A 26,635-nucleotide genomic window follows, 5' to 3' on the forward strand; every position below is an offset into this window, starting at 1 on the left:
ATCCCGCCCCAACATTGACTTTAGCTCGGCTTCGTTGGGAGCAGCTGATTGGCCAGACGCCGCGTCCCTCAACCCGCCCGGTCCAATCAGCGCACATGTTTATTGTTCGGGACCAGGTTTTTCCCACGGAGGTGATGCCGCGCGAAGAGCAGCGCGCCCCCTGGCGGCGGCTCGGGGCAGAGACCAGCTTGGGGGGCACGAGGATGACGATGGGCGGGAGGGGGTTGGGGGCCCCCTGGGCTGCCCTGGGCTTGCAATCGGGCAGGACGGCTGATCCGGCTGCCCCCTCGGATGCCGCGCAGGGAGAGCGCTGCTGCTGCACTCGGGTCCCGCGCAGACGGAGGGGCGTCCCTTGGGGCGCTTCGGTGTCCCCGTCGTCCCCCCCGCCCCGTGAGCGCAGCTTAGGCTGGCCGAGAAGCCCCCTGCGCTGCCCTGGGGCCCGATCCGGCGCCCGCCGGGCTGGTGGCGCAAGCTGCCTGCAAGGTGCGCTTTCCCTTGCCCGGAATCCAGAGCTGCAGCCAGCGTCTCTTTCTGGTCGGGCGGCGCTGCTGCGCCTCCCCTCCCCCCGGCTGCCTTTGGCCTCCTGGCCACGCCCCCTCCTGCTGACGCTCCGCCCCCGCCCGGGAGGAAAGCCCCCCGCCCCTCCCGCGCAGCGCCGCCGCCACCGCCATCCCTCGACGCCGAGCTGCGCCCAAGCCCGTCAGGTGAGCCCGGCGGAGGCGAGCAAGGGGCGTCGGGGCGGGAGGGGGGTCCAGCAGCGCTGCGGCGGGGGCTGCGCGGCCTTAGCCGGATCCTAAGCCCCGGGTGGGGGGGGGGAGAGGTGATGCTACGGATGCAACCTGCCGCCGGGGGAGGGATGAGAGATGCCTTGGTGCGCCACACGAGCGGGGCCCCGTCGCGTCACCTGGTGCCCCCCCCCCATTCCTGCAATGGGGTCCTGGTGGCGGTGTTTGGTCGGGCGGGGGCCGTCGAGCTGCCCCGCGGCGTCCGGGGCTGGAAGGCGAGGCCGGAGCCGAGCCTCCTCCTGGGGGGGGGGGGGCAGGCGATGGCCGGTAGGGGGCTCAGCCCCTCTGGCTCTCCCCGGAGGCCTGCAATGCGGTGGGGCGGGAGGGGGGTCCGGGCCGGACGTGGCACCCCCCCTTCCCAGCGCAGGTGACCCTGCAGGGGCTCCGTCGAAGGATGGATGGAGCCGGAGAGGAAGGAGGAAGGGGCGACGGAGATTTTATCCCCCCCCCCCATTAAAACCAATTCCAGCCTCACCTGCCTTTCCAGCACCCCCCCCCCCCGAGGTAGCCGAAAAGCCCAGAGCGGCCTGAGCAGCACCAGAGCAGAGGCAGCGCCCCCCCCCCCCGAAAACACGGGATTAAATCGTAAATGAAACCTGGCGGGCAGGGCAGGTTTGCTGCCTTCAGTACTGAAGACTTTCTGGGTAGGAGCCAACTCCGGGGGGGGGGCGAGGTCCCTTGCCCCCCCCATAAAATATTGGAGCAGCTTCCCCCCAGTTGATGGGCATTGGCAGTCAAATGGTGTGCATGCAGCCTGCCTTGTGATCCATTGCGTGGGCCTGGGCTTGCTTGCCCCGCCCAGGTGTTCTATTCATGTTGGCACCCCGGCTCTCTGGCTTTTCCTTTTCCTTTCGTTTGTTCCGAGGGGAATGATTTGTACATATCCTTGACGTCTTTGGGAAGAGGCCTTTTTGTCTTTCTAGGAAGCGGGTGGAGGGAAGGAGGGTCCTGGCACCAGGGGGGTGTTCAGGGAATAAACGCCAGGCTGTGGGTGCGGGAGGAAGAGGCCAGGAGGAAAAAGAAGCCATGTGCGTCTCTTGTTGGTTCTTACCTCTTTATTCTTGATATAAAGTCCCCTGGGCAGCTGGCAGCTTTGAAGAAGGCAGGACACGGGCAGGCAAGAGGGTCTGATTCAGACGGGGTGGTGAATCCCCCCCCCCACTGGCTGACCCCCTCCTGTGGTTTTGCAGCTGGCTTGGCCTTGCGAGAGGCACACTCAGCCTTGCTGTGAGAGAGGAGAGTTGACTGGCTGGGGGGCCTTCAGGTGTGTCAGACCACAACTCCCATTTGCCCCAGGGAACTTGGCCTCAGGGGGGAGGGCAGGTGTCATTCACAACATCTGCTGGAGAGTACCAGTGTGCTGCGATGCAGGTGGAGCTGTGGTCTAGACCACAGAGCCTAGGACTTGCTGATCAGAAGGTCGGCGGTTTGAATCCCCGCACGGGGTGAGCTCCCGTTGCTCGATCCCAGCTCCTGCCAACCTAGCAGTTTGAAAGCACATCAAGGTGCAAGTAGATAAATGGGTACCACTCTGGTGGGAAGGTAAACGGCGTTTCCGTGCGCTGCTCTGGTTCACCAGAAGCAGCTTAGTCCTGCTGGCCACATGACCCAGAAGCCAGTAAAGCGAGATGAGCTCCGCAACTCCAGAGTCGTTTGCGACTGGACCTAACAGTCAGGGGCCCCTTTACCTTTACCAGTGTGCTACAATCATGGTGGGTGATTGGACCCAGCCCAGTTCCTCCTTGGTGCAGGGTCTGAGGTCCCACGAGTGGGTAGGCAGGATCAGAGCCCCTGTGCTCGGTGCCTGGGCCTTGGCACATGTCCTCCCTGTAGCTGGGGGAGCCAGATGTGTGTCCCAAATGCAGCAGCTGCCTCTTGTCAGCGCTGGCTGGGCAAAGGGTCTTGGCTTGCCACGTTGGCTAATGGGGAAGTGGCGCAGAACCAGAATGCGCCAGCCCAGGGCCCAGATGACTTGGGTCCCTGTGGCGGTGGCCCCTGGGTGCCCTGATGGGGCAGGGAGGACTGCTGCTGCACCAGAGGGTTGCCTTGCTCAGTGTTTGGGAAGATGATGGTGCTGCCCCCTCCCAGCTCCCGGGCCTTCCCCCAGGAGGAGGAAGGGGCTCCCGTGCTGCGGCTGGGGGGTGGCGCTAAGTCTGCCTTTCAAAGAGTCAGAAGGGACCCCAAGTTTCACCCAGAGCAGCTAAAGGTCCTTGGCAAGTTTGCTGGTCCCACAGAGCAAAGGACCCCGAGGGAGCGAGGCCACATTTTAGGGGGTCCGCCTGTGTTTCTGAAGCTGGGAGGGAGGTTTCAGACTATGCCGAACTCTTCAAGTGTTCAAGGCGGACCATGCAAGACAGATTGAGGGTTGGATCCTCTACATTGGACCATTTTCTGTCTGCCTCGCATCACCCAGGTGTGCAAAGGGTGAGGGGAGGGGAAGGATCTCCTTGCCAGGTAGAGCAACCATGTCAGCAATGAGAGTGCAGCATTCTACCCTTGGCTCAGACTTCTCAAGAAATGAGACAAGGGGCAGCCTTTTGCTCCAGATTTTGCTGCATTTCTGGAGTCTCTGTAAAAAGGGGGGGGGGGGCTGACCAGGACGGTGAGATAGAAGGGAGATGGGAACCAGATAGGTAGAGAGTGGAGAGTGTCTGGTGGAAGGAGGGATTGGGGCCTTGTGTGGGGGACAAAGGGAAAGCAGCTTGATCTTGTGGAGAAACAGGTGCCTTGGGGGGCCAGTTTGTTTAATGGCCCCTTGGAGCCATTTGGAGCTATTAACACTTGGAAGCTGCTTTGCGTGTGCGCTTGGTTTTTAAAAAAGAAAGCAAGCAGAATATGAACAGAACACATTCCTTGCCAGCGCAATGCTCTCCGCCACACATCAAGCAAGGGGCTGTTGCTCTCCAGATGGCAGAAGAGAATTCTGGGATGTTCTCCTGTGACGACACTGAACATGCTGCTCGCTCGAGGGGGGGGATATCTTCTTGTGCATGGACCACTCTGTGAGGGAAGAGCGCAGTCACACGCTCCGTGTGCTAAATGGGGCTGCTTTTCATGCACGGCGTCAATGCACAACCCCGCAAAATGCGCAGGGAGAGGCACATTGCCATATATTATAGTGTGCATAAAACATTCCATCTCCGGGGAGGGAGGGAAGTGAGGGCCGGAGAATCTATTGTGTTGGATGTGGAGGTGCTTCTAAGGCAGGCATCCCAACCTTCGGCCTTCCAGATGTTTTGGACCACAATTCCCATCATCCCTGACCACTGGTCCTGGTAGCTGGGGATCATGGGAGTTGTAGGCCAAAACATCTGGAGGGCCGGCCGCCTGCCCGGCCTGAGTTCTGGTTTGGTTTCTTTCTAGGTGCTTAGGCTGGATTTTGGGTTTAGGGGCTGGTCGGTGCCCCGAAGTCTCTTGGCTGGTTCCCACAATGCCGGACGTTACGTAACGCATTTCTGGATTGGCTCCCGGCGTCTTGTCACCTTGGTCTCCAAGCGCAGTTTCTAGAGTGCAAGACACTGAGAGTTGAGAGGTGAAATCATGGCTAGACGCACGCAGGAGAAGCGTTCTCCAGAACCCTGCTTCTGGGGCCACAGAAAGGGGGTCTCCCCCCCCCCCCCCACTGGTATGACTCGAGCCTTCAGCCGCTGTGTGAGGCTGGTCCCTCTGCCCAGGGCATGGGAGGAGGTGCAGAGTGGAGCTGTGTGCCCCTTGGAGCTTCTCTGTGTGGGTCATCCTCTCCTGCAGAAGAGCTGCATTGGCCTTGCTCCCTCCGTGGCTCTGAGCTTGTGGCTTTGTGTTGTGCGTTGCCAGGCCTCTCTCCCGGACTGGCCCCGAGTCTCCCCCTGGCCAGGCTGCTACTTTCTCCGGCTGCAGGCGGGACACCCCAGGATTGGTCTTTCACTGCCAGTCTCTCCAGTGGCCCTTGAATCCCAGTCCATAATGAAAGGCCGCAGGGCTGGGTTGGGCTTGGAGAGAAATGCTGCCCTCCGTGGGCCCAGCAGAGGAGGCAAACCGCTCTAGCCCCTGGCAGGGATGCCAGGCAGGACCCAAGAGCCATCGCGGGGGTGCTGGGCAGCAGGGCAGCAGGGGGACCAGGGAACTTCGCCGCTAGAGCTTCCCTTGGCGCCTTTAGCCGCCTTTGCGGAAAGGACCCCTGCTCCCAGAATCACCCCCCTGCCGCAAGCCTCGTTTTTAAAAAGAGGGGGCAGCTGATGTTGCTTTTGCTCTTTGCCGGTGGGGAGGGGGGGCCCTGGGGGTTTCTGTGGTTTAGGTGAGGCGGAAAGATCCAAGGTCCCTGGTCTTTGCTGCCCTCTGCTCCTGATGGCTGATTCGGCCGGGGGCATCTCAGTGCCCTCTCCCCGTGGTGGGTGGGCCGAGTGAAGGGATTAGGGTTGCAAAGCCAGAAATAGGCCCGGCCGGGAATTAGGGCGCCTTAAGCTCAAAGCGGATTACGAGCTGGGGGGGAGGGGACGCCATAGCCCCCCCCTCCGTCCTTGGCTGGCGCTGCCACCCGTAGGGGTCTTTGCGCCTTGCGTGGACGCGGAGACTGGTGACGCAGCGGCAGCAACGGCGACAGGTGCAGCCTTGGCCACTGGGATGTCGCTGGGATGCTTGGCCTCTCTGGAGGGCGGTCTTTAGCCGGCCTCCTTCCAGGTGACCCCTCTTTGGGCTTGGCGTCTCTGCTGGAGGGGCTTCTTGGTGCTGCAAGTGGCACCAGCAAGGGCTCCTTCCTTCCCAGCTGACTGGGGTGCCTCGCCCCCCCCCCCGTAGTTCCCAGTCTGCCATCATCCATTCTCAGTGAGCCTGGAGCAGCACCCTCTCTGGGGATGGGGAAAGGAAACCCCTTTGGGTGCCCAGCGGGCTGCTTTGGGGTCCCTCTTGGGCCAAGGAGCAGGGGCATAATTCTTGGCCAGCTGCAGCCCCCCCCCCCAGCCTCTCCCCTCCCCCAGTCAACCGGCACCATCCTGGCCTTGTTTCAGTTCTCTGGGAAAGCTGGAGCCCAAGTTTCCTTTTCTACAAACAGCTGCCTGGTGCCCTCCTAGTTGCTGACAGAAGCTAACAAGTGCTAGGAATGGGGACTAAGGAGAGGGGGCCCGAGGGGGGGGGTGCGTGCGCAAAATGCTGCCTTCCTTCCTCCCTTCCGTCTTGCAGCTCCTGGCTAAGTGGCAAAACCAAGTTGTGCCCGTAGCTGTGGACCGCAAAAGTGGAATAACATGTCCCTTGCCGCTGGCACAGCCTGGCATCTTCTCTGTGCACCCTCACCAGCCCCCCTGCTTGGTCTAAGGGGGGGAGGGAGAAACACCCCCCCCCCCAGTTTGCCAGGGCGTTATCATGGACTGCTGCTGCTGCTGCTGCTGCTGCTGCTATCTGGGGTCCTTGCAGAATTCCTCCTTAGCCAATCTCTTTGCCCTCCCTGCTTCTCTGGGGTCCTGCCTTCCTTGCGTCTTGTGAGTGGTCTTGTTTCTGGGAAGGTGCCTCTCGCTTTCACTTCCTTCAATCCCTGCCAAGGCTCAGGCTGCTTCCTTCAGCTGCCCAATCATTGCTGCTCCATTGCCAGCTGCAAGGAGGAGGAGGAGGAGTGCTGCAGTGGCCTTTTCATACTGCGGGGAGGCCTGGGCTCTGCCTGCTACGTTCTGTTCACACAAGCAGGCAAGCTGCGTCTGCTGGCGGCGGGAGGGGGGGGGCTTTGCACCTCAGCACACATTCACCAGAACCCCAGTGGGGGTTCATTTTACAACCCTGCTTTAATTTTTAAAATAAAGCTTTTAATCATAGTTAACGTTTCCCCCCTGCCTTTTTTTCCATGAAAGAGAGGTGTAGCACTGTTGAATCAAAAGAACAAAAATGGAATTATAGGACATCCCCCCCCCCCAATGTTGCAATGGACCTTTGCTGAGCTGCGGTGGGTTCAGTCTGCCGACACTTCGCTGTCTGCATCAAAGCCGTGCCTTTTTAAAAAAGACAGAAGGCACTGCTAAGGAACTCCTATTTGGGGACTTCCCTGGCTTTTTTCTGGCCCATGTGGGACCAGTCTGGAAAGTTAGCCTTGGTGAAGACTTGACGTTTTCATCCCCCAAAAAGTTTTTGAGTTTCCATTGAAATGAGGCTGTAATTTAATATTTTAATGTTGTATTTTAATCTTGTTTTTAAGTTGTATTTCAATCAATTTGTTTCTATATTGGGTGTTAGCTGCCCTGAGCCCGGTCTTGGCTGCGGAGGGTGGGGTATAAATTATTATTATTATTATTATTATTATTATTATTATTATTATTATTAAGGACATCTGCCCTGGCAGATCTGTGGTCCTCATCTGATCTTCCGACAAGTTCCTGTCATCTGGGAAAGTCCAAAATGGGGGAAGCACAAGTTTAGCATGACAGTGTTAAGTGGAATTCCCATGAAAAGTGAGCAAACAGTGTCACACTCAATGCTGGCTGTGAAAGAGCCCTGAAAGGGTCACATGGTGGGTGCAATTTGCCCATTTCATAACAGCTGTCTTGGTCTTGCAAAACAAGAGTCAAGGCCCAAGAGACAATCTGGCCCCTGTCAGTCTATCCAAGGAAACAGCCTTCTCCTCTAATCTGAACAACTTCAATTACTCAAGCACTTGATATTTACTGTTTGGGGCCAATAAAGCATTTCATCGGCTTGGTCTTGTTGTGTATACAGTAGTTCAGATTGTGCTCATCAAAGGCAGAAGAGCGCTGCCTCCTCAAGGGACACACAACCCAGGCTGTGTGACACACATACACCCTTCTCCTCTTCGCACACTGTGTGCTTTCAGCCAGGCCTGTTGACTGAAGGAGGACTTTGCTCCAAGGAGGTGGACTTGAGGCGGAGCTCAGGACCTGTTTCCGGGAATGGCAAATTGAGCAGCTTCTTAAAGCAGGCTCTAGACCAGTGGTTCTCCACCTGTGGGTCCCCAGATGTTGTTGGACTACAACTCCCATCATCCCTGAGCTCTGGCCTTGCTAGCTAGGGGCGATGGGAGTTGTAGTTCAACAACATCTGGGGACCCCCAGGTGGAGAAAGGCTGCTCTAGACTTTGTGCCGGTTGGGCTGCCAGGGTCCTGCAGGGGCATCTGCAAGTGGCTATTTTGGCAAGGTGTTGAGGTCCAAGCACAAAGAAGGTGCCCCCCTCTTTGTCTGTCACTGCCAGTTAGGGATGGAGTCCTGCTGCTGCTTTGGCAAGAGGGTCACCCCGCTCCATTGCATCTTGAGGGAAGTAGATGCAGGATCCCCTGAGGAGATGGAGGTGCTGACAGCAGCAGGCCCTTCATGGCAGCAGGAGGAGAGCAGCTTCCCTGGAGAGAAGGAGGCTTGGCTGGGCTCAGCTGGGATTCTGCAGAGGACTGTTGTGGCTGTCATTGGACCCCACAGGGGAAAGGGAGAGGCACATGCTGTTGATCCAGGCTGGCTGGTGCAGGAGAGAAGGACTCGTGTGAGCAGCTGTGCTGAAGCACAGGGCTCCACCTTGGGCCGCGTGTGGCAGAGGCTGGTGTGGCCTCTGAGGCTGGTGGGGGGCTCAGCTTGGAGATCCAGAGCGAGAGCTTCCTGGCAGGGATGTGGGAAGATGCTCCCCCCTTTCCAGCATTGCTTTCAAAGTTACAAGTGGGGAAGCAGGAGCGTTTTTGCAGCTTCTGCCCCCGCAGGAATGTCCAGCCTTCTACACACAGGGCTGGTGGTGTTGCTTCCAGAGTGAGTGGCACAGCACATTTGCCAGCTGGGCAGGACAGGCAAGTCCTGGAGAAATCGAGGGAGGAAAGGGGGCAGGTGCAAGCCCAGTGGTGGTGGGTCAAGTGGGAGGGGGACGGGAGGGAAAGAGGGGTCTAGTTCCGGGAATTGGAGGGGGGAGGGAATGTCCAGCCACCCTTTACTCCTTGTTTTCTGCAGGTAGACAGGCTTCCCTCTGGATATGCCTTGAGCTCCCCCCAAGGGGTGGGGTGGGAACTGGGAGCAGATGGGGGCTCTTCTTCCCCAGGAGGATCACGCTGGCAGCTAAGGAGGCTGCTGTCGTGCTCCCAAGGTCAGGGCTGGTCTCAGAGGCCTCTTGTCTCACGAGGAGCCAGCCAGGCATTGAGGCTGCCAGAGGACAGCAGTCAGATTATTAACTGGAGTGAGCTAATGGGGCTCTCACTTGTGAGCCAGTGTGGTGTAGTGGTTTAGAGCGGTGGACTTGTAATCTGGGGAACCGGGTTCACTTCCCCCCTCCTCCACCTGCAGCTGCTGGGTGACCTTGGACCAGTCACACTTCTCTGAAGTCTCTCAGCCTCACTCACCTTGTGGGGAGGAAGGGAAAGGAAATTGTGATCCGCTTTGAGACTCCTTCGGGTGTGATAAAGCGGGATATCAAATCCAAACTCTTCTCATTCTACTTGCCAGCATAAAACACATGTGGAGCAGCTTCCGGTGCTTTTGCAGGCTCAGGTTGAGGGGATGGTTTTGGCCCATGAGCCTTCTGCAGATTGTGATCAGGAGGACCCTTTACACACACACACACACACACACCCCGGATCCTGCCCCAGTCTTTAGAGTATTTATCAGAAGGCCCTCTCCAGGCTCTTCCTACTCCCAGTCAAGGCACCTTCAGAAGTGAGGAGGGCAGTGCTTGAAAACAGTGGTCCCTTGGTTCAGATATCTTAGTACATGGGGTGGGAATAGGGGTGCCTTGGAAGGAAAGGGGTGCTCTTCCCACTGTGGCTCAGCTGGTGCCCAGACTCTGGACTTGAGGCACAAGGCTAACACGGTTTTTGTCCTCTTGTGAGCGTTTAATTAGGTCACTCTGTGATCTTTGCTCCTGGGCTGCTCTCTTCCAGCTGCGTTTCATGGATCGCCTGCCTGCTTTTGCTGCTGTTTTTGCTGCCTGGCTTCTTCGCTGGGTCACACATAGTGCCAAGCCACGGTTCAGCAGACCAAGAACCTGCCACTGCAAGTTGTTTCTTTCCCCCAAGTTGTTGTGTTTACAGCTGCTCTTGCTGTGCGTCAAGGAAGTGTGTTGGGCTTGCACATGACATCAAGCCACGGTTGACAGAAACCATGGCTGTAAGCCGACAACAAACCATGGTTAAGCCGCTGGGCAGGGTTTGGGTGACCAAGGAAACCATAGGTGAAATGAACCATGGCTTGGCATCATCTGCAAGCAAGGCTTGTTTTGAATCTGTCATGGTTCGTCACCTTGAAAACTCCTTAAGAGCTGGAAGATGGGATGTGCATTTTAGCATACATTTAGAACCATCCTCCACCTGACAGGGGGAGGGGGAATCTTCATACTAGACTGTGTGGCACTCAGGCAGCCGCCAAGACACGGTGGAGTCCTTGTTTTCTTCGCTTACATAGGGACCCGGAAGTATCTGATGAAAGATTGCATTGGGTTCCAGTTAAACAGCTCAGATTTCCTCCAACGCCCTGCCTTAGCCAGAAGGGAGTAACACACCCGGTGCGGGGAGAGGCAGGAGGACATTTGACCCCTGGGATCACCAGCAGGATTAGGCCAGCCTTGTCTGGTGGCCTTGAGCTGTTCCAGTGTCCCTCCTGGGTGTCACTGCCCCACCTGGGCCCTGGCATCCCTGTGGGCAAAAGGCCGACTCAGAGCTGAACAGAAAGCAGCCCTGCCCTGCCCTTTGAACTGGGCACCTGGTCCTGGACTGAATTCCCTCCCCTCCATCTCTGATCCAAGATGTTAGCTGCCTGGCATCTGAGTTTGGAAAGTCAGAATGGGCTGGGGGCATTTAACCCTCCCTTCTGTGTCCCTGGCTGGAAATCTCCTAAGGGAAGTGTTCCTTCTGGCGGGGGGGGGGGGGCGCAGTCTAGTGGCCTCGATTCGCATTCTTTCTCTCCTGCTCCACATTATTTTAAACACCCAAACTAAGCTTGCTCATTGAATCCCATCCACAGCTCTCTATGCTGTGTTCCTGTGTGTGGAGGAGCTGATCTTTCTGCCATGACTCTGATGCTCTTATGAGTCACCTGCTGCTCTGGAGTAACTAAAACTATTAGTACTAATCGGTTGTTCAGTTCTCTCTCTCCCTCTCCCTCCCTCCTTTCCATTTGGCACCATGAAGAGTTTTGTGGTGGCGGCGTCAGGGAAGGAGGGGCTGGTCACTTCTGTCTCTCCCCCCCCCCCTTAGGGTGCTGCCATGCTGCAGTTCCTATGGGAGCCCATCTCTAGGGAGAGACAATGGCCTTGTGGGGAAGAGGGGACGCCCGAGTGACCGGGCAGCCTTGGGAGTGGTGATCTGATGGGCAGGCAGGTTTGCAACAGTCCAGAAGTGCCCAGCGTGAAAGGCATTGTTCCTGGATGCTGAGGTCTGTCCAGACTTTATCTGTCACTCAAGGAGGAGATGAGATCTGTTTGGGGGTACTGTGGAGGCATGAGGCTAGGTCCTTAGGGATCCCTGGATTGCCCCCTGGCCAAGCTCATTTTGGGAAAGCCGACAGGACTTTAATTCAGAAAGTAGGTTGGGAAGAGTTTAGAACAGGGGTCGGCAACCTAAGGCCCATGGGCCACAAGTGGCCCACATGGGTCGTTTAACCGGCCCCCCGGCGAGTCCCCCTGCGCTGCGCTAAACCAGCGCAGCGCAGCACGGGGACTCACTTCCACACCGCCAGAAATCGTGTCTATGCAGATGCTGGAAATTTCGGGCGCAGTCTGGCCCACAGAAGGATCTCTGCTGGAGTGAACCGCCCAGGTGAGGTAAACCTTGCCAACCCCTGGTTTAGAAGAAAAGGGGCAACGGGGAGGAGCATCTGATAGGCTTCAGCACCCTCTCTGACCACCTGGGTGTTGGGGACATTTGACTTTTAGCTGCTACCCTCTGAAACAGGATGTGTGCCTTGGTGGAACAAGAGGAGAGGGCCTCTCGTGGATCAGAAATGGGTCAAGGAGTAGGAATAAATGGACAGGCCTCCAAGTAGGGAGTTGTAGAAAGTGGAGTCTCCCAAGGATCAGTCTTGGGACCTGGCCTTTTTAAGTGTTCATGGACAGCTAGCGGGGAGCCGTGGGGTTGCCAGGTTTGCAGATTGTTCAGGGTTGCTAGAACTAAAAGAGATTGTGGAGAACTTCAAAAGGAACCCTCTCTCCAAACAGAGTGAATGGGTGGCTGTTACGGAAGGGGGGGGGCTCTCGCCTTGAACCTGTTGCGCAATAAACTTGGATCTTCTGCAGTTTGCTCCTGTCTCCGGCTGAGCTCTTTTTCCTCCGCAGGGACCCACGGACTTAGTCCGATGAGCTGGGTGGCAGAGCAGCCTCGCACCCAGATTTTGCCGTAACAGTGGCAAATGGCAGATGCAGTTCAGCGTCAGCAAGTGTGAACTGATGCACATCAGGGCAAAAAATAAATAAATCTGAATTCCACATAAATGTCCCTGGGGTCTGAACTGGCAGGGATCATGGAAACTGCGAGGAAAACTGCCAATAGTGTGATGCCAATATACAAATCTATGGTGCAACTGCATATGGAATACTTTCCACAGTTTGGGTTGCCTCCTGTCCAAAGGGATATGGCAGAGTCGGAGGAGGTTCAGGAAAGTCCAATCAAAGGGGATGGAGTCCCATGGAGAAAAGCTGCAGCACCAGAAACGTTTCAGTTTAAAGAAAAGCGACATGATAGACGTTTGTGATACTATGCATGGCTTGTGGAAAGTGGGTAGAGAAATGTTCTTCCCCTCTCTCACCTAATACCAGAATTCAAGGACGTCCAATGAAACTGATTGTTGGAAAATTGAGGACCTCCTTCATGCAGAGCATAATTAAACGATGGAACTTCATCAGTGTTAGAAACTCAGATATATAAGCTAGGTGCCAAAATGCTTCTTTAAACCAAGGTTAGAGTTGCCAAAACAGAATTTTGCCATTTTGGGGCAAGACTAAAGTCTTATTTTTCAACGGATGGACTGACTGTGGTTGATTCTCAGTTAAACATCTGGCTAGTTCCAGTGACAACCCTAAGCTTGGTTAAAAACTTTGAGAACTTAAAGAGGAAAAGTCACTTGGCCCAGGGAGAGTCAACTTATACACTGGCCTGTTCCTACCTCTTTTTCTTAATGGGGACAAGGACCATTCATAACATAAGAATATTATTCACACCTGTGAGCGGTGGGGTGGGGTAACTGAAGACAAATGACAATAATTAGCTAGAACTTTGCTCACTGCTCAGACTGCACAGAAAAAGCATTTTGATTCCTGAAATTCATTCTGATTCTGTAGATAAAATATAAGGGATAGAATTCTACAGGATAGAGTATTAGTGTGTGAAAACAGTCGAGATCCAAGGATCCCCAGGCATGTGCCTCCAGGTGGTGGAGATGTCCGGTGCCACAGCACAAAAGGAAAAATGTGGAGGGAAGAGGGAGGCAAGAAAACTCAGGACACTTCCTTCTTCCTGCTTGAATGTTCTTAAGGCCTCGGCGATTCCCAAGAAAAACCAATGACCCTCCCTTGCTGGAAATGGCTAATGCGGCTGTAAGCCGTTGACTGTAGCATGTGGGGTCATTGTCTTCTGCGGCCAGGCTGGGCTCTGTAGGTTCACAGGGCTGCAGCTGATAGCATTGCTCCAGGGAAGGTTGAATTTGACGGGGCCTCTTTATGGGCAAAGAGGAGCCCTGCCCAACTGGGGAGGGCAGCAGCAGGAACTGGAGGGGCAGCTGCTCACCGCCGCCGCAGCTGCTGCTGTTCCTCCAACTTAGACAAGGACATGGTCCTAACAAACTTGGAACATGTCTCAAAAAGAAAGTTAAATCTGATCCCATTTAACCTCAAAAGAAGAAACCAAAATGAGGAAATCAGTTGCAAAGAGTTGTTATTCTTCCTGCTGCCAATTATAGCAAGGTGTCTGCAAGTTATTCCATCCCATGGCTGTTCTCCTCTGGTCGGCCACTGCAGGCCGGGAACAGGAAGTGTGCCGGACCTCCCTTGCTTCCTTGCTCAGCCTCCCCCAACCTGGCCCCTCCAGATGTGGGGCTGCAATTCCCGTCACCCCGCAGCCAGCATGGCTGAAGGGAGTTGGGAGTCCAGGTTCATCTGAGTGGCCAAAGTGCTCCACCTAATACGTTTCCTCTGCAGCCTCTCCAAATGGTTCAGCGACTGCAGGCGCTTCCAGAGACAGGAGGCATGTGAAGGCAAGGCATAGGTAGCCAGAGATGTTGCTGCCCAGCCGGGTGTAGGCAAGAGATGTTGAAGTTCAGCTGTGCTGGGATGGGGTGTCCTCTGAGGAGCGGCTGGGTGCCCCACGAGGGGCCTGAAGAATATGCTTGAATTGCCCATGACAACTCCTTAGAAGGCAAGTCTGCACCAGCTGCTAATCTCCAGGAACAATTACTCTGTGGTTACTTCTTCTTGTGAATGTGTGGGGAAGACAGATGGTTGTGTAAAGTCGTTGCACTGGAAGCAAGTGGGGCATTTCCCCTTGACAGCCACCTGATGAGGCAGCGGATGATGTTCTAAAGAGGTCCAGAAGCAGCCTGCAGAGGAGGACAGGGAACATTACGCCACACCCCGCTCCTGGAAATAATCTTTGGGCAATCGCAGGTTCTCTAGGAAGAGGCCCCAGTTCCTTTTTCGCAATGCATAAAGATCTGGCCCCCTCACCGATTGTGTTCTCTCCTTGCACGGAGTCTGGACTTGAATGAGCGAAGGAGAAGGTGCCCCAGGGTGGAGAGCTTGGTCTCAGACAGGGAGAAGTGCGTGAAAGCAGAGCATCTTGGCGGAGGAGCAGCAGAAGACACCCTGAGCCCAGAGCCGAAGGAGGGCTCCTGGAGTAGTTGTGCACAGGGATACCAAGAAAAGACAATGGAGAGATCCGGTCTCCTGTTTTATTAAAGAAAGTCTCCCAGCCTTTGCAGACGCAGGCTGGACACCACAGCAAGGAGACTTGGGTTTGCCTTCACCGTAGAGAATGTTCACACATTCTGTATACACAAAGCAGCATCTGTCCCTCTGCCCAGGACTCTGCCCTGTTGCTTCACCTGCCCACCAGAGGGCAGAGGCGGCAATAGCCAAACCTTACCATTAGCTCCCCTTTCTGGGCTCAGAGCCCAGCACCGCAAAGCCCAGAGACAAGGAGAGCATCCAAGCCAGTCAATTAGCCTGTGTCAAAGCAAGCATATATGAGCATATACGAGCTCACTGCTACAACCACTACCAGTTAATTGTGGGGTTATCTTGACTACCAACATGGCATTAGGGAAGCTTTCAGAACAGCTCAGCTTTGGTTCAACACACTAGATGAGGCCCACCTTGTCCAGCCTCCCGTTCTCACACTGGCCAAACAGATGCCTGTGGGAAACGCACAGGTCAGATTCGAACACAAGCCCTCTCCCCTCTTGCGGCTTCCAGGAATGGCTTTTTGTCTCCCAACTGTGGAGACAGAGCAGAGCTGTCCTGGCTAGCAGTCACTGATGGCCTCCTTTGCCCAATCCTCTTTGGAAGGCATCTCACTTGGTGGCCATCCCTGCCTCTTGGGGGAGGGAGTTCCACAGGTGAACTGGCCACTGTATGAAGAAGGACTTTCTTTGGTCTGTCCAGAATCTTCCCAGATGCCACGGCTAGCTCAGGACACAGACCCTTGCCCAGATATTGGAGAGCAGGGGGTGCAAAGCGGAATTCCTTATTCAGGCTGCTGCTTCTGCACGACTTTAAGGCGCAGGCAGGGAAGGGGCTGCTGGCCCAGAAGAGCTTGCTGCAGCCGCCTTGCGCTGATGACTTCAACACAGCCTGTTTTGATGAGCTTCACATCCTCCCCTTTGTCTGCCCTTCCTGTGCTCCTCGCAAGAGTGCCCCCAAGGAGGCAGAGCAGGGGTTGGTGGGGGTCCGGAGCCTGCAAGAGCGCTTTGGCCCCAGTCACCAGGAAGGAAGGAAGGCTGCTGAGAACGAGGGGGGGCTGTTGGTGGCTGCTATGGCAACGGAGGCAGGAAGAGAACCCAGCCTCCTTGGCAGCAGTTGGGGGCTGCTCCTGCCCGCAGCTGGGGAGGGTGTGGCCGCCTTGGTCCTGGCCTGCCGGGCGCTCTCTGCATGTGCCAGGCGGGCAGCAGGAGGGCCTGGCTGCCGGAGCATTGTAGGCAAAGCTGGTGCTGGGTGGGGTGAGAAGGGTCTTTGTGGAAGTGGGGGTGGGCCAGTGTGGCAGAAGAGCCCCTCCCTCCAATTGCCTTCTGCTTGGTGGTTAAGAGCATGGGCACAGAGCCCAAAGACCCTCTTGGCCCCAGGTTGCAAACGCCCAGCTGTGGAGTTGGGCAGGGCCAGGGGGTCTTGGATGCCCCTCTCGGCCAGGTAGCCCAGAGGGAGGCAGGCTGGTTATGCTGCCAAGGGCTTGTGTGTGCCCAGAGGGTCTCTGGTGTGGAGATCACCCCTTCCCGTGCTTGGCCAGGAGAAGGCTGCAGTGCCCAGGCGGGGGCAGCACCTTCTCCTGCATCTTGAGAGCCTCCTGGGGGGCAGGTGTGGGGCTGGAGCCGGGGTGCAGGGGCTGGCCTGGGGGATCACTTTAGAGTTCACCTATCCCTTGGCGTCCTGCTTGTCTTCCAGGGAGCTCCAAGCAGCCTGCGTGGTCTCCCCTCCCCACGTTCCCCTCTCAACAACCCCGCAAGGTAGGTGAGCGTGACCTGGGCCTTGCCAGCCCTGCTCCTGCGCTCGGACCCTGAGCCAGTTGGCTCACTTCAATGGGTTGTTCTCTGCTTCTCAGCAGATTCTGAGGGCTGCCTTGGGAGACCAGCCCCTCCCTGGAGACCCTCTTCCTCCTCCCCTGGCAAGGAGATCTGGGAGCAGAGAGGAAGCAGCAGCAGGAGGAAGACCCCCGGCTCCCGCCAGGCCAGGCCTTGTTTGAACTGCCGCTTGCTTGTAACTTTGGGAGACCAAACTCCGGAGGGCGGATGAAGACCCAAGTGTGGGTCACGCGACACCCCTGTTTTATTCATGTCTTGGGGGAGGGCTGGTTAAAAAGGGGACAGCAGAGAAGTGGGTGGGAGCCAGGTGTGAACTGGGAGGCAGTTCTGCTGCTCATGGCTTTTCAGTCTTCCTCCCGTGGTGGGGTGTGTGTGTGTGTGTGTGTGTGTGTGTGTGTGTCCCCTCCAGGGGTGTTCTGCCTTGGATGCCGGGGGGGGGGGGCTGTGTTTTTGTGGCTGCTGCATAGTTGCCAGTGCCACCCTGCCTGACGCTCTAACCCCTATACCACACTGCCTCGGCTTTGGAATGGGGCAAACCTTCCCATGCTTTTATAGAAGACATCTGAAGGTGCCACTGCACAGGGAAGTCTTAAATGTTTGAGGTTTTTATTGTGTATTTAATATTTTGTTGGGAGCCGCCCAGGGTGGCTGGGGCAACGCAGTCAGATGTGTGGCATATAAAGAACAAAATTATCCTCATTATTACTACTCTTCTGCTTCTCCCTCCCAGCTGGGGGGGGGGGGCTGGAAGGGCTCCTTCATGTTTGGCCCTTTCCCCAAAGGGCTCTCTTGGACGCTGCCTCTTCTCTCCCTCCGACCTCACATTCCTGCAGCTCCCCGAGAAGTTTCTTCCTCATCCTCCAGTGATTCCCATTCAGTTTGTGAACAGTTCTTACCTGAAGCCCATTCCCCAAATGGCCAGCTGTTCACAGCACAGTTTGGGAATTGCTTTTCTTCTTCATATTGAAACGTGTCCCCTTTGCCCCTGGCACTTTACAGCACACACACACTCCCCTCAAATAATCTATTTAAAAAGGAGCATATGAAAAGTTAGGACAGCAGATAGAAAGTTAGCGGGGGCGGGGGGGCGGGGCGTGTAGTGAAATCAGAACTGGCAGACCAAAGGACTAATGGATGACTCAACGTCCCTGAGAAGGCTCAGCAGATTTTTTGGGGCAGGCAGTTCCCCAGGTGCGGTGCTGAAAACACCCCCGTGCGCCTTCTCGGCCAGAGCATCGCGGGTGGGCATGTGGTGGCAAAGGCGCCAGTCGTGTCTTGGTTGCATTGCTGCAGGCTCCCTTGGGAGGAGAGCCTGGACGCTTCCGGCAGTGCAGAATTCTGCCACCAGGAATGGCTGGCGACTTCCTTACTGCTCTGTCCCCCACCGTGCCAGATTCGCCTTTGGCAGGGATGCTGGGCAGGCTTGGAGCTGCCTCCTTCCCCCTCTCTGGCAGGCTTCTAGCTGTTCCCTGCTCCTTCGGGGGCTTTTCCAAGGGTGCTGAGGCTGCTTTTTGTGGTGGTTTTGCTGCTGCTGCTGCTGCTGGGTTGCTTTCCTTCTCTCCCTGATCTTATGGTGCTTTGCTGGCTGTTTGTTAGCCATCTTGGGGAGAAGAGAGTTTGAATAGAAACAAATCAGATCTGAGCAGACAGGATCTTGTGGGGGAGACGGTTAGTTATGTCCCCTGGTTCTGTGCAGCCAGCACTTTGAACTGGGCCCAGAAATGAACCGGATGTCAGTGAAGCCGATACTTGGAGAGGAAAGCGCTGCATGCTCTAAAAATCTGTATGACTTTGGAAGAACCATGCAAATGTAGGTTTGGTGCCAGGAATGGAGCCTTATAGGTCCCTGAGCATCTTGGGCATTTCTGGCCCTTCAGTATCCCTGTTCCAAGTGCTGGTGCTGAGTGCCAGGTGATCAGAACATCTGCCTTCACACCACCCAACCCACACGCTCAGATCAGTGCCTGAAGCCCTGCTTATCATCCCCCCAATGACGTGCATTAGAGACAGGGCCTTCTCCGCAGTGGCCTCTTGCTTAAGATGTTCAGTTTCCGCCTTCAGTTGCCGTGTTTTAGGTGGGATTGAAACCCTGCCTGTGCTGAGTGGCTTTTAACGGTTGCACTTGATGAATGATGTCATTCTGGAAATGTTTCTTATAGGGCTGGACTGTATTTCACTGGATTGATGGGCTGGTGGGGTTTTGTATTTTACAGCTGTAGTTAACCGGTATTATTTCTGATGGTCAGAGCCATTCGGCTCCAGAACAGACTCCCTGGGAAGGTGGTGGACTCTCTTTCCTTGGAGGCTTTGAGCGGAGGCTGGATGGTCACCTGACAAGGGTGTTTTAGTTGAGATTCCTGCGTGGCAGGGGGTTGGACTAGATGACCCTCGGGGTCCCATGCAGCTCTACAATTAAATGATTCTGTGAGGCAAAGCTTTCTTCACCTTCTTGAGAAGCCTTGATCCAGAGAGGCAGCTTTTCCGTCTATAAGTAGCAATAGCAGCCGTCCGTAGGCTTGAGAAAGGACGAGTGGTGTCTGGTCAAATGTCTAAGTCCTGAGCTGGATTTTGTGGTCAGGGGCTGCGTCTTGGAAGGGGGTGGGCTCTGCTCAGAACCTTGTTCCTCCCCCTGCCTTTAACTTCCCCAGGACTTTTCTGCCCTCTGCATTCTGCCCTCCTTCCTCTCACACCCATCTTTGTAAAGAAATCGCACCAAATTATGTGAAAAATGGGCTCTTAGATTGTGGGAATATATGTGAGCGTACTGTTTGGTTTGCACCGTGTGAGACTTCTGGGCGGAAGGGGAGGGCGTTCCCCCGGACCCCCACTCAATCTCGGGTGGGCTGCTTGCGGCTGGGGAGGGTGGTCTCCCTCTGCACTGCTTGAAGTTGCCAACCCTCTCTCTCTCCCCTCCACAGCCGCGAAGTGGTGAGAGACCCGGCCGAGATGTCGCATGAGAAGAGCTTCCTGGTGTCTGGAGACCCCTTCCCTGGGCAGCAGCAGCCGCCGGCCCCACCTGGCTATGCCCAGCAGCCCTACCCAGTGGCTCCCTACCCGCAGCCCCAGCCCGTGGCATATGGCCAGCCCGGATACCCGCAGGGCGCCTACCCGGTTGTGGCACCCTACCCACAAGCGGCACCCTACCCCCAGGCACCCTACCCTCAGGCACCTTACCCCCAGGCGCCCTACCCGCAGGGGCCCTACCCACAGGGGCCCTATGCCCAGCCGCATCCAGGAGTTGCCGTGGACCCAGACTGTAAGTAGTCCACTTGCCCGCTCTGCTGCAATGGTGGGGGGCAGGAAGGGGGGCTGTGGGGTCTCTGCTGGGGTGGCAGAAGACCCCCTGGCCCATGCAGGCGGGGAGCACTCTCCCGCCTTGTGGCTGCTTCCGTGGGGAGCTGGGCTGCCTCTGAGGAGCCTGAGCAGCGTTCCCTGGGGGGCGCTGCTCTGTGGCCCCCTCCTCAGTCTCCTCTCCTCTTCTCTTGCTGCACTTGTGCCCCCCAGCTGGAGCGAGGCGCCCTGTTTATGTGGTATGGAGAGGAGGCACCGCAGACTCTAGGATTGGTGAGCGCCCTCATCACCCCTGCCACGGGCTGGGTGAGGGGGCAGGAGGAAGAGGAGGAGGAGGAGTTGCTGCTGCTCCCTCTGGAATCTGTAGGGAGAGCCACCGGGTGGGGAGCCCCTGCCTGACTGGCTGCGCTGCTTCTCGTCCCCAGCGCCTGTGCACAGCAACTACCATGAGGATGGGCCGCCCTCCTACTATGACAACCCGGATTTCCCCCCCACCAACTGGGAGGACAAGACCATCCGCCAGGCCTTCATTCGCAAGGTGAGTCGGGCTGTGGGTGTGCAGGGGCTGTGGGGCTCCTGCCCTTCTCCCTCCTTCTGCCTCTGGCCCTGGCAATGGGGTGCAGTCAGTGTGGTGTAGTGGTTCAGAGCGGTAGACTCGTAATCTGGTGAACCGGGTTCGCTTCCCTGCTCCTCCACGTGCAGCTGCTGGGTGACTTTAGGCTAGTCCCACTTCTCTGAAGTCTCTCAGCCCCACTCACCTCACAGAGTGTTTGTTGTGGGGCAGGAAGGGAAAGGAGAATGTGAGCCGCTTTGAGACTCCTTCGGGTAGTGATAAAGCGGGATATCCAGTCCAAACTCTTCTTCTGCAGTCCAGTCCAAGTGTGGGAGGAAGCCCTGGAAGTGCTGTGGCTGCTGGTGGAGGAGGAGGAGGAGGAGGAGGAGAGGGGCTGTCAGGGCGCAGACCCTCGTTGGCAGGGAAGGGTCCGACCACCGAGAAGCTGGATCTGATATTGATTGGGGTTTCTTTGCATGCCACTTTCCCCTAGTTAAAACTGCGATCAAGGCAGCTCACAACACATAGTCACATAATTCAAAAAACAGAATAATAAGCAATGAATAAAAGCATATTTTGGGTGCCCTGCTCGGCATAGAATTGATGCTTTTCTCGCCGAAGAATGGATGCTTTTGAATTCTGGTGCTGGAGGAGACTCTTGAGAGTCCCATGGACTGCAAGAAGATCCAACCTCTCCATTCTTAAGGAAATCAGCCCTGAGTGCTCACTGGAAGGACAGATTGTGAAGCTGAGGCTCCAAGACTTTGGCCACCTCATGAGAAGAGAAGACTCCCTGGAAAAGACCCTGATGTTGGGGAAGATGGAGGGCGCAAGGAGAAGGGGACGCCATTCCTCCTCTGGTCACTGCTGTGGGTGCAGGACTTGGCTGTCTCCAGGCACTGTGCTCGTCTGCAAAGGATTCTCACAGGCCGGAGCTGATGGTGTTGCCAGCCTTCATTTGAGACACAAGGTCTAAAACTAGTACCAAAAATGGAAAACGAGCCAGGTCCCAACCAAAGAAGAACGGCAGCTTAAGTTGACAGAATATGCACAACTTGCAGACTTAACATATAGAATAAGAGAACAAGAACACATGTTTAAAGAAGATTGGGAAACGTTTGTTGAATATACGGGAAATAATTCTGCACAGCTGAAAATGCCGGCAGCACTAAGATAAATTCAACAGTGTAAATAAGTTTTGATGGATGCAATAATGGAAGACTGAATGGTGTAGTAAAATATGCAGGGATTTACGATATGTAAAATGAACCGTGGAAAGAGAAGAAGGGAAGTCATTGATATCTCAAGGGTGTACAATTAGTATTTTAAGTTGTAAAACAGAAAATTTAATTTAAAAATTATCTATCTAATACCAGAAATCAGTATCAATAACAGCAAAATTAGCAGTTACAGATAGGTAGCCGTGTTGGTCTGCCATAGTCAAAACAAAAAAAATTCCTTCCAGTAGCACCTTAAAGACCAACTAAGTCAGTTCTTGGTATGAGCTTTCGTGTGCATGCACACTTCTTCAGATACACTGAAACAGATACACTGAAACAGTGTTTCAGTGTATCTGAAGAAGTGTGCATGCACACGAAAGCTCATACCAAGAACTGACTTAGTTGGTCTTTAAGGTGCTACTGGAAGGAATTTTTTTTTTTTGTTTTAGCAAAATTAGCATCTCCAATATTAAATCTTGACACCAGCAGAAGCCCCTGAGCAATGACCGCAGGTCCTCCATGCAGTCCAGCTCCCTGCCTCCCGCAAGGGGCAGGAGGCACTGAAGCAGCTGCTGCCGGGGGTGGGGGGGCACTGTCCATGTTTGGGGCTTGAGCGCTGCCTGCTCTGCCCCCCTGAGTGGCTCTGGCTGCCCTGACGGAGGCTGCCTTTGTCCCCCTGCAGGTGTTCCTGGTGCTGACCATCCAGCTGTCGGTGACCTTTGCCTTCGTGGCCATCTTCACCTTCGTGAAGGGCGTGAAGGGCTTCGTGCGGAAGAACGTCTGGACCTACTACGTCTCCTACGTCTTCTTCTTCATCTCCCTCATTGTCCTCAGCTGCTGTGGGGAGTTCCGGCGCAAGCACCCCTGGAACCTCGTGGCCATGGTAAGCGGGGCAGCGGGCAGGGGGCGCGTGGCCTCGGGGGGCGGCTGCTGCTGCCGCCATGGATTGAATTCTGAGTTTAAAAAGTCTTAGAAGCCTGCCTTGGCCTAGCCAGGCAGGCAGGCAGCAGAGATGGCTGCCCCTTGACTCAGATATGGGGGGATGTGGGGCCTGGATTGAGGCTCACTGCTGAAGGCGACTGCCTCTCCTCCTCAGTCCATCCTGACCCTGAGCCTCTCCTACATGGTGGGCATGATTGCCAGCTTCTATGACACGGACGCCGTCATCATGGCCGTGGGCATCACGACCGTCGTCTGCTTCACTGTCGTCATCTTCTCCCTGCAGGTTGGTGTGTCTGCTCCTCTGCCCCCCTTCCCTTGGGGGGGGGGGGAACGACGACAAGAGGCATTGTTTATCCCAGTGTGAGCACCTGGGTTGCCCAGAAGTGCACCTTGGGCTGTTGGGTTGGCATCCTGCCTTTGGAGGGGGGGGGGCCTGTGAAGCGAAAGAGGTCTTTGCTCTTCTGGATTGTGGGTGGGTGGGGATGGCAGAATTGGCACCCAAGAGATTCCAGGCAGTGATGGCTGTGCAGGGACTCCTTTCCTGGGGCTCTGTGTTGCTCCCTACATCTTTTGACCCAATGGCTGCTTGATGCAGAATAAGACCCTGCAAAGCAGACTGAAGTGCCACAGGTCAGGCAGCTGGTCTCTGGCGGAGTGTGCTGGTTCCCCTGCCTGCCCCCCTTGCCCAGGCTGCCAGGCCGCCAGGTCCTGCACTGGCCCCTTGAGACAAACGGGCCCATGAAGGGGGCCCTGGCATGTGGAGCAGGGGGCCTGGGCTGTGGGGTGCTGCCTGACCTCTCTCCTGAGGCTCCTCTCCTTGTCTGCAGACCAAGTACGACTTCACCTCGTGCCGAGGGGTGCTGATCGTCTGCCTGGTGGTCCTGTTCATCTTCGCCATCCTTTGCATCTTCATCCGGAACCGCATCCTGCAGATTGTCTATGCTTCCCTGGGCGCCCTCCTCTTCACCTGCGTGAGTCTCCCCACTGGCCCCAAGATCCACCGGCCGGGCAGAAGGGCGCTGAGAATTAAGGGGAAGGAAGGTGCCTCTGAGCCCCCTCCCTGTTCAGCCCAGGGATCACTAGCCAATCTCTGTTCGCAAGGCCTTCTGCACAAAAGACACCTCCTGGTTGTCCCCCCAGACCTAGAGGAGAGCTTGTTAGCTGTTGCAGTGGTCAGCTGTTGTTGATCTGCTGCTGGCCACCCACCCATAGAGATCTGCCAGCAGATCCTGATCTCCCTAGCCCTAAGTTAGAGTCCCTGCAGAGCCCCTCCCTCTCCACCCCCCTCACCCACCTGTGCTGGTGGAAAGAGCACCTGCCCGGTCCCTCCTTTCTTCCTTCCTTCCTAGGATGCTGAGGGTCTGAAGGCAGCTGAGAGAGCACCCCAGGCCCAGCAGTGGAGCGGGTGGGGGTTCCAGAGGCCTGGGGTCCGGGTGGCGTGTGTTGGGGCGCAGGCCCCTTTGGCTCTCCTGGGGGTTCTTGTGACCCACGTGACCTGCTTTCTCCTTGCAGTTCCTGGCCATGGACACCCAGATGATAATAGGGAACAAGCAGCTGGCCATCAGCCCGGAGGAATACATCTTTGCGGCCCTCAACCTTTACACGGACATTATCAACATCTTCCTCTACATCCTGGCCATCATTGGGCGCGCCAAGGAGTAGGCCGCCCTCTGACCCCTTCAGGGGCTAGTTCCTTCCAAGCCCTGTCTTTTGTGGTGGTTTTCCTCCTTTTTATTCCCACCCTGTGGGGTCTCCCCCGCCCCTCCGCCCCGTCCCTTGAGTTTGAGTTCTTTGCCTCTTCCCCCTCCCTGTCTTGTGCTTTTCTGGGGAAGGATACCTGAAAAGAAGGGGGAGTCCAAGGTGGCCAATGCCCCCCCCCCAGCCGGGGAGGCAGCGCTCACCTCCAGCCTGCCGTATGCTGGAAAGGAAGGGCTCCTCTGCCCTGCGTCCCCCTTGGGCTGTGCAGAGTTCGGAAGAGGGTGTAAATACGCTGTGCTTGTCTCTTTTGTATTTTGGTCTGGAAGTGCTAATTTAATTTTGAGGGAGGAATGTCCTTTTCTTGGGCGTGCCGCTCACAGCCGCTTCTTCCCGTGGGTACAGGGCTGTTCTGGGGCTCTGGACACACGCAAACCGCCCCTTGCCTCTTGGCTGGCAGCGAGGTTCCCCACCCCCCTTGCCATCTTCCACCCCACCCCTGAATGATACTGATACGGGTGCCGCTTCCTGCCCTGCCCAGGCTGGCTTCCCACTTTGCTGGGCTCTCCTGCTCCAGCCACTGTGGGGGCTGAGTGCCTGGATGATGCCCATGTCCCGTTTTTACAGATATCGTCCAGAAAAGTAGGGGTGGTTTCTCCCCTCTAGCTTGGGGGGCAGAGACTGCTCAGCTGCCTTTTCTCAGGCTCCCCTTGGGGCATGCAGGGAAGAGGCCTTCCTTGCTCCCGGCCCTCAAACACTTTGCTTTTCTACAGAGCTGTGAAGTCTCCTGACCCTTTTTGTCTGGGGACCCTGTACCTCATCCTTCCTTCTCCCCTCCTTCTCCCCCCTCCCTGCCCCCCGCAATCTGGCTGGCTTTAGGGAGGCCCTGCACTACTGCATGCTGAGCAGCCACTACCGTGCCCCCGGGGCCAGCCTCTGCACTAAACTGTAAAAATAGGATGTCCTAATAAAAGTGAGAATGTACCAGATATTGATAGTCCTCGGTTCTGTCTTTGGGGCTGGAGGGGAAAGGTTCTTTTCAGCGCTGGGGGGTGGAATGCTGCATGGCCAACCATCCCTGCCAGGAGGCTGCAAGGCAGGACGCAAAGACCAGGAGCCTCTAGAGTCCTGGGCCTGGATAGGGACTGAATCTCTGGGGCTGAACCTCTGCTGTATATTGAGGGGCTGCAATGAGCACAGGAATGCACACATCCTGCAGCTGTTGGCATGTTGACAGGCACCGGCGGCTGCCTAGGGAAGCCAGCTCAGAGTAATTTGATTTGCCTGAGATGTCATGTGGCGTGTCCAGGTTAATACAGCAAGTTTCGAAGCTGCAGCTGTGCTATTGTAGTAACAAAGAGCTGCAACTCCAGCGCTCCCTGGAGGAAGCAGTGGCAGTTCTGCAAAGAGGCTGCTTTTCTCAAGGGCTCTGTTCCCCTTCCCCATCTCAGCATGGATTGCTTGCGCTGCCCCCACCCTGCCCATTTCCTTGGATGGTTTATCACTGGCACCATCTTTTCCGCCAAATGAGAAGAAGCTCAGACTGTCATCCTCAAACACCAGCAAAAGATTTTTCGGTAGCTGGACATACAGGCCTACAGTTTTTAAGCCCTGGTCTAGTATTGGCTGAAAGATAAAACAGTTTTTTTTAAGAACGTATATATTCAGGGCAATTAGGCAGGATTTATGAAAAAACACAGGTTTAACATCAAATATCCAGAAACCTTTCAAAAACAATTCTCTAAAGTTAGAAGCCAGAAAGCATTTGACAGAATGGAACAGACGTACTTATTTCGGGTACTGCAAAATCTAGAACTAGTGTCAAATCTTGTTACATTTGAAGGGAGGAAATGGCCATTTAACAAATAACTTGGGCGCAGGCGATATAGCATTTGTATTTTAAAAAATCCAAGTGGTTGACACAAGTAAGGAACTTTGAAATTATCCAAGATTGCAAAGAGTTAATCAAACACTACCATTCTAATGAATGCAACAAATAATAAAATATCTGCCTAGATTGAAAAAGTTGAATTTCTTCTGGGCTGGAAGGCCAGTTATAAAAATGAGCAAAATTCCACAGAACTTCTTTCATTATTAAATATTGCACTTAGTCAGCAATTTCTTACTTAAGAAATTGTAATTTTATTTACTTTGGGGGGGGGGAGGAAGCATAGGTTAACCTAAAAGACCCTTTTAGTGATTAGTAGGAAGATTTGAATTCCCAAATGTAAAGTGTTAAATTACCACTCTTTGTTAAATTACTACACATTGGGGCATTATAAGAACATAGTTTGAGAACTCTTGCCACACAAAACAAATGTTTATCAACTAAAATTGTCTGACATAATAGTAGGAAAGATCTTGCAATAATTAAATTCAAATCCCATTACTAGAGTAATTTGTAAGATTTGGAGAAAGTTTAGGAACAAGTCACTCCCAGGCTACCTGCTTCTTTCTGCAATCTTTGAGAATATGGAATGTGAGGGGAAAGACCA

The 26,635-nt window shown here is 55.4% G+C and overlaps 1 protein-coding gene across 12 annotated transcripts; it reads left to right on the top strand.

The window, feature by feature from the left end:
• The first annotated feature begins 628 nt into the window (after positions 1 to 628).
• GRINA (glutamate ionotropic receptor NMDA type subunit associated protein 1) lies at positions 629 to 25,129 on the top strand. Of its 12 annotated transcripts, none has more exons than XM_083749259.1 (10): positions 15,722 to 15,863; positions 16,303 to 16,364; positions 16,463 to 16,660; positions 19,358 to 19,695; positions 19,944 to 20,003; positions 20,156 to 20,268; positions 22,186 to 22,386; positions 22,600 to 22,728; positions 23,273 to 23,416; positions 23,958 to 25,129. In XM_083749259.1, exons 3-10 carry the CDS (start codon positions 16,647 to 16,649, stop codon positions 24,105 to 24,107), a joined length of 1,149 nt encoding a protein of 382 aa, XP_083605385.1. In that variant the 5' UTR covers positions 15,722 to 15,863; positions 16,303 to 16,364; positions 16,463 to 16,646; the 3' UTR covers positions 24,108 to 25,129. The 12 variants fall into 12 exon arrangements, with proteins under 12 accessions (XP_083605378.1, XP_083605377.1, XP_083605375.1 ...); XM_083749250.1 differs by having other exon boundaries at positions 15,726 to 15,863; positions 16,460 to 16,658; XM_083749254.1 differs by lacking the exon at positions 16,463 to 16,660 and having other exon boundaries at positions 15,665 to 15,838.
• The last annotated feature ends 1,506 nt before the right edge of the window (positions 25,130 to 26,635 follow it).

This window comes from Podarcis gaigeae (genome assembly GCF_964106915.1).
Source record: "Podarcis gaigeae genome assembly, chromosome: 7".
In the NCBI taxonomy this organism is placed as follows: domain Eukaryota; kingdom Metazoa; phylum Chordata; class Lepidosauria; order Squamata; family Lacertidae; genus Podarcis; species Podarcis gaigeae.

Coding starts and splice junctions, on each gene's coding strand:
- GRINA (XM_083749249.1), top strand. CDS start 15,483: ATGACTTCAACACAGCCTGTTTTGATGAGCTTCACATCCTCCCCTTTG. Junction 19,696..19,943: donor AGTTGCCGTGGACCCAGACT/GTAAGTAGTCCA, acceptor TGTGCCCCCCAG/CTGGAGCGAGGCGCCCTGTT. Junction 20,004..20,155: donor CACCGCAGACTCTAGGATTG/GTGAGCGCCCTC, acceptor TCTCGTCCCCAG/CGCCTGTGCACAGCAACTAC.